Source organism: Myotis brandtii, unplaced genomic scaffold (genome assembly GCF_000412655.1).
Source record: "Myotis brandtii unplaced genomic scaffold, ASM41265v1 scaffold1373, whole genome shotgun sequence".
NCBI classification, from domain to species: Eukaryota; Metazoa; Chordata; class Mammalia; order Chiroptera; family Vespertilionidae; genus Myotis; species Myotis brandtii.
In genome coordinates, this window is record NW_005354889.1 from 329,849 (window position 1) to 336,848 (window position 7,000).

At 46.9% G+C, this 7,000-nt stretch overlaps 1 protein-coding gene across 1 annotated transcript in view; it reads right to left on the bottom strand.

Moving 5' to 3' along the window:
* The window catches only part of RYR1 (ryanodine receptor 1 (skeletal)), a 132,748-nt gene extending 125,950 nt beyond the window's left edge, over positions 1–6,798 (bottom strand). The window contains 1 exon segment of the mRNA XM_014535087.1: positions 6,616–6,798. Coding sequence (XP_014390573.1) covers positions 6,616–6,663 — 48 coding nt within the window. The 5' untranslated portion in view covers positions 6,664–6,798.
* Positions 6,799–7,000: the final 202 nt, after the last annotated feature.

The window sequence follows — 7,000 nt, forward strand, 5'->3', positions numbered from 1 at the left end:
GGAGGGTGGAAAGTATGAACACATCAAGTTCAATGGCTTTTAAGCTCAGCCTTCTTTAGTTTCTTTTTTGTTTATTGTCTTAACACACAAAATCATTGCCCTGGCCGGCGTGGCTCAGCTGGTTGGAGCAGAGTGCAGTACACCAAACGGTAATGGGTTCTCTCCTCATCAGGGCACGAACCCAGGTTGAGGGTTTAATCCCCAATTTGGGTGCAGACCAGAGGCAACTGATCGATGTTTCTCACATCAGTGTTTCTCTCTCTGAAAAAAAAATAATAATAATAATAATTACAACAACAAAAAAAAGCCATCGCCCTAGCCAGTTTGGCTCAGTGGATAGAGCATTGGCCTGTAGACTGAAGGGTCCCAGGTTCAATTCCAGTCAAGGGCACATGCCTGGGTTTCAGGATCGATCCCCAGTAGGAGGCATGCAGGAGGCAGCCAATCAGTGATTCTCTCTCATCACTGATATTTCTATCTCTCTCTCCCTCTTCGTTCCTCTCTGAAATCAATTAAAAATATATATATTTTTAAAGCTATCGTTTAAGGAGTGCTTTCTAATGACATCTGAACATGATGCCAAAGCCTGGACTAGATCCTGGATGGAGGGGAAATGCCACAAAAGATGGTGTTTCAGCAACTGGTCAAAGTTGAATAAGGACTGTGAATTAGCTAATGGTATCATCGCAATACTAATTTTCCTGATTTTGATAACTATAAGAGACAGCCCTTCTGTTTTAGGAAACAGGCACTACAGTATTTAGGGGTTAAGGGTATCATGTTCACAACTTACCCTAAAACAGCTACAACAGTTCAGGAAAAAAAAATATGGAGAGAAGGCGGGTGGGGAGCAGATATGCCAAATCTTCACATTTAGGGAAAATGACTGAAGGCCATATGGGAATTCTTTGAACTAACCACACAACTTTTCTCTAAGTTTGAAATGATTTCAAGATTATAAATTAAAATTTTAAGTAAAATAGACACATTTTCATGTGGTGGGTCTCATTCCAAGAAGTTAACTCATTGAATCCTCACAACAAACCCTATAAAGTAAGTCTTGTTATGTGAACCTTTGGAAACTGAGATCCAGAAAGGTGAAGCAACTTGTCTGAAGTCACACAGCTGTCATATGGCATAGCTGCTCCTTGATTCCAACTCTGTATGTCACACTCTTAGAACACTAGACCACCTCTTAATACATGACTATAGTAGCCCACATCTACCTTCATAAATAGTACAAATGTCCATGGGGAGTGCTCAGTGTTTTCACTGATAGAGGTCTCAATCAAAAATGATGGCGACCACAGCTCTTATCTGCTGAGGAAGGCAGTGGTCATTCCATCTTGTAGCTGAAGAAACGGATTCAAGGAGTCTCCAGCCCTTCCAGCGTATCACATAAATGTGTTCCAGTCTTGGGCTTTGACCCACACAGGCAGCCCTCAGTCTGTCTATCCAGTGCAAGAGGAGAGGGGAGGGCGGACCTGTTGGCCAGGAGGCTCCACAACTTTTCTGTCCTGTAATCCCGAACCACGACATCCTGGCACTTGTGCATTCAATAGCTTGCATTATTAAGCACTGCTGTCTGGTAGGCCTTATGCTCAGGGCTTTCTGTTCATTTGATAGACAACTATTGAGCATCTGTGGTTGCCAGGCACTGATCTAGAAGCTGTACTAGTATATAGAGCATCAAATAAAGCAGACAGACCCCACCCTCATGGAGCTGACATCCTTTGGGGGAGATGCAATAAACAGGTGTATAGGTTCATAATTTAAATGTCAGTGATAAGTGTAATGGAAAAAATTCCCCAGGGTGATGTAAGGGAGTGGCTTTTGGGGTAAGGATGACATCAGTGAGGGGATGAAGTGACAGCCTCTCCAAGGAGGTGACATTTGAGCTGAGCCTAATACTTTATCCCAAACCATAAACCTTATTCAAATAATGAGAAGGAATCAGGCCTGATGGTCTCTGGGGGAAGAAGGGGCAACCTGTTTAAAGGCCTGTGGCTGCAGGGGGCTGAGGGTGCTGAGGAAGAGCAAGGGGGATAGGATGGTGGCAGCGGCAGGAACAAAGGGAGAGCGGGAGAGATGAGATCAGAGAGAGAGCTGCACAGACCCCTGGAACCCTTATGGCACGTATTTTTTGTCCCCATTGTATATGTGTGTGTGTGTGTGTGTGTGTGTGTGGGGTTTGTTTGTTTGTTGTTGTTGTTGTTAATCCTCACCCAAGGATATTTTTCCATTGATTTTTAGAGAGAGTGGAAGGGAGGGGGATAGACAGAGAGAGAAACATCGATGTGAGAGAGACACGTTGATTGATTGCCTTCCACACGCACCCCAATTGAGCCTACAACCAAGATATATGCCCTTTACTGGAATTAAACCTGGAGCTGGGACCCTTCAATCTGCAGGCCGACACTCTCCACTGAGCCAAAGGCCCCATTGTTAATTTTAGTATATTTGCTGCTAAATCGATCCTTGTCCCCATTTTCAGATTAAAAAATTAAAGCTTGGAGAGAAAAATAAAAATCACTTGCCCAAAGTTTGGAAGCAGGCAAATGGCAAAGCCAGACATGAACCAGAGAATGGCTACACCAGTGATTCTCTAACTTTCTCCTGCATCAGAATGAAGGGAGGGACCAGGAGGTCGTGCCCTGCTCTGGGCACATGCCTGAGTTGCAGGCTCCATCCCCAGTGGGGGACATGCAGGAGGCAGCCAATCAATGATTCTCTCTCATCATTGATGTTTCTATCTCTCCCTCTCCCTTCCTCTGAAATCAATAAAAATATATTTTAAAAAACAAAAACAAAAAGAATGAAGAGAGGTGGCCTGATTAAAATGCAGCTTCCTTGCTACGCCAGTCTCCCACCCCCCGCCCAACACCAAGAGCCTGATTCATTGGCTCTGCCTGAGCAGGGAATCTGGGCCATTAACCACCCTCAGGAGATTCTGACATGGGCCACACTTTGAGAAAGCCCAGCCCAGGAACGGGGATGGGGTGAGGTGGGGGTGCGGGGGGTGGCAAGAGGCCACCACCCATGTAAAGGAAATGAAATTAGTTTGGGAGTCCATGGCCACCATACTTTAAAAGGGAAATAAGAAGAACAGAAAATACCAACTTGCCCATCATGCTCTAAGGCAGTGGTTCTCAACGTTCTGGCCCTTTAAATACAGTTCCTCATGTTGTGACCCAACCATAAAATTGTTTTCGTTGCTACTTCATAACTGTAATGTTGCTACTGTTATGAATCATAATGTAAATATCTGATATGCAGGATGGTCTTAGGCGACCCCTGTGAAAGGGTCGTTCGACTGCCAAAGGGGTCGCGACCCACAGGTTGAGAACCGCTGCTCTAAGGGCTACCTACATTTTATGAAATTTCAGTTAAAAATAAGTGTGTGTGTGTGTGTGTGTGTGTGTGTGTGTGAATGCACCTAATTTGTCCATAATAACATGAATTGGAGGCAGCCATCAGCAGGTGAATTGATAAACAAATTGTGCTATATTCACACAATTGAAATACTACCCAGCACCAAAAAAAGCCCTAGCTGGTTTGGCTCAATGGGTCCTGGGTTCAATTCCGGTCAGGTCAAGAGCACGTACCTTGGTTGCAGGCTTCACTTTGGTTGCAGGCTGGGCCCTCGTCGGGGCTCATGCTGGAGGCAACCAATCCATGTGTTTCTCACATCGATGTTTTTCTCTGTCTTTCCCTCTCTCTCCCACTCTCCCTAAAAATCAATGGAAAAATATCCTCAGGTGCCCTGATCGGTTTGGCTCAGTGGGTAGAGCGTCGGCCTGCAGACTCAAGGGTCCCAGGTTTGATTCCGGTCAAGGGCATGTACTTTGGTTGCGGGCACATCCCCAGTAGTTGGGGGTCAGGAGGCAGCTGATCGATGTTTCTAACTCTCTATCCCTCTCCCTTCCTCTCTAAAAATTCAATAAAATATATTTTAAAAAAAGAAAAATATCCTCAGGTGAGGATTAATCAAAAAAATTAAAAATAAATTTTAAAGAAAGAAAAGAACTTTTGCCTGGCCAGTGTAGCTCAGTGGTTGAGCATCGACTTATGAATCAGGAGATCATGGTTCAAATCCCGGTCAGGGCACATGCCAGGATTGCGGGCTCGATCCCCAGTAGGGGGGCGTGCAGGAGGCAGCCGATTAATGATTCTCTCTCATTGATGATGTTTCTATGTCTCTCTCCCTATCCCTTTCTCTCTGAAATTAATAAAAATATATTTTTAAAAGAAATGAATTTTTGGTACATGCTATATGGGTGAATGTCAAAAATATTATACTGAGCAAAAGAAGCAAGACAAATGAGCATGAATTGTATATGAAACATTGGAATGACTAATGGAATCTATAGTGACATAAAGTAGATGGACAGGTTGATTACTGCAAAGAGTAAGAAAACTTTCTGGGGTAAAGGAAATGTTCTGTCTTAATTATGATACTGGTTACATAACTGTACAGTTTGTCAAAACTCATTGAATTGTAACACCTAAAATGGGTGCAATTATTGCATGTCAATTATACCTCAACAAAGTTGGTTTTTAAATAATGTATGTGTATATGTACATGTACCAAGTTACAATAGAAAATATTTCTTACTGGTGAAATGAGGTATAAAAGGTTAAAGAGAACCACCACACAACATCAATAAAGTTCAGGGAAAAACACCCAGTCTGTGGCCAAGAGATGCCAGGGCAAAGCCTCTAGAACCCAACACTGGCTACCTTGGCAAGTCCGAGCCTAGTTTTCCTCTTGTGAAAGCAGGAGGACTGGGCCCCAGGGGTATCTAGAGATGATTCTTCTTGACCTTGACCTTGGGCAAGTTGTTCCACTCATACCTTGGTTTCCCTCAAATCTCCCAGAGAGATAAAGATAGGGCCCTACCTCAGAAGACAGGCAGCGAGGATATAATTAGATGCCTCAGAGGCTGAGGCCCTGGCCACGGGTCTGACATAGAGTAGCTCAGGGGCTGAAGGCCTTGGCCACCTTCTCATTAGGGCCCAAGAGGAGAGGAGAACCCAACCCAGTGGAAGAGACTGGAGCTGGGGCAAGAGTCTAGGGCAGTGATGGCGAACCTATGACACACGTGTCAGAGGTGACACGCGAACTCATTTTTTTGGTTGATTTTTCTTTGTTAAATGGCATTTAAATATATAAAATAAATATCAAAAATACAAGTCTTTGTTTTACTATGGTTGCAAATATCAAAAAATTTCTATATGTGACACGGCACCAGAGTTAAGTTAGGGTTTTTCAAAATGCTGACACGCCGAGCTCAAAAGGTTCCCCATCACTGGTCTAGGGTGAAGCCAGGCCTCCTCCCCTGGCTGCATGCTCAGCTGTCCCTATCCTTCACTGCCAGCCCCAGTTGTCTGTTCCTCCTTCCCAGGAAACAAGACCTCATAACCATGGTCCTAGCTCAGTGATGGCGAACCTATGACAGGTGAACTCATTTTTTTGGTTAATTTTTCTTTGTTAAATGGCATTTAAATATATAAAATAAATATCAAAAATATAATTCTTTGTTTTACTATGGTTGCAAATATCAAAATATTTCTATATGTGACATGGCACCAAAGTTAAGTTAGGGTTTTACAAAATGCTGACACGCCGAGCTCAAAAGGTTCGCCATCAGACCTGGCTGCATGCTGTGTCAGCATTTCCCCGGGCCCAGAGGGGGAGGGGAGGAGCTAGTGCAGGGTCAGCAGACCTGGCCCAAAAGAGAGAACATCTCCTTCCATACTCACACCCCACATCCAGCTGAGCCACTGGGAGGGAAATTAGGAAGGACTCCGAGATAGGCAGCCCCTCCCCCATCATCTCCCTGTCACGGCCCAGCCCCCAGAGAGCGGGCTATTCTGGGAGAGACACCTGTTGTTCCAATTCCCATCCCTGCCCCCAGCAGGGGATCGGAGATGTGGGGACAGAACTAGAGAGAAGAATGGAACACAGAGGGCCTGAAACCAAAAGACCAAGACAGAGACACAGAGACAACCCAAAGAGACCGATAGGGCAAGACATGGCCCAGAGATTATCAACAACCATATTTTACCCTCCTTCCCAAAACCAAGGTGGGAAAGAAAGAGGACCCAGAAGCTGAGGGACCCCCAGGAGGCCCTCAAGGGCTGGGAGTGCAAAGGACTTGGGATGTCCAGCCCACCCCAGCCCCCTTCTCAAGAATTTAAGTAGGTCAGAGCCTGGAGCAAGAAGAGAATGAGGGCTAGGTTGGGGGGGCGGGGCGCGAGGGCGGGGGGGGACGGCTAAATTAAGCTCAGGAATTAGAACCACCTTCCCCCAAGTGCCTGCTTCCAGGGTGATGAGAGAGGGTGCTCCCAGCGGCCCCCTTTCTCCGAGACAAGCCGCTAATGGCATAAGAGGGGGCGGCCCAAGATCCCCTCCCCAAAGTCGGCTAATTCTCTGTGGTGAAACGGGGTGGGGGTGGGGCAGCGAAGAGAGACGAAAACTGAGAAAGACGGAGTGACACTCACCCAGAGGGACAGAGGAAGAGACCCCGAGTCTCAGAGACCACCAGCAATCAGGACAGAGAACTCAGAGGAACCCGAGAAATCGCCCCAGAGTCCCCCTAAAGAGATACGCACCGTCCGCAGAAACTGAACCTCATCTTCGCCCTCTCCTCCGTCCCCCATGATGTCGAGGCCCGAGGGGACGGCGCTGAGGTCTAGGAATAGGAAGAAGGGGACTCAGGCCGGGCGGGCGGCGGGCGGAGACCTCTGGGGACACCAGAGGGACCCGCGAGGCCGATGGAACTGCGAGGAGGACCCACGCGCTGGCGAGAGCTGGAAGGAGATCCCCGCCCCCGGGCTCCCATTGGGCCAAGGCTACCCGGGACACGCCCCTTCGCCAGTGCCCCGCCCACAGGCACACACCTAGGCAGCGGGTAAGCGTTGGGTGGGGAGGGACGCAAAGGGAGGGTCAGGTAGCCGCTCTCTCTAGCATTCCTGGTAAGGAAGGGACCATCTTTCT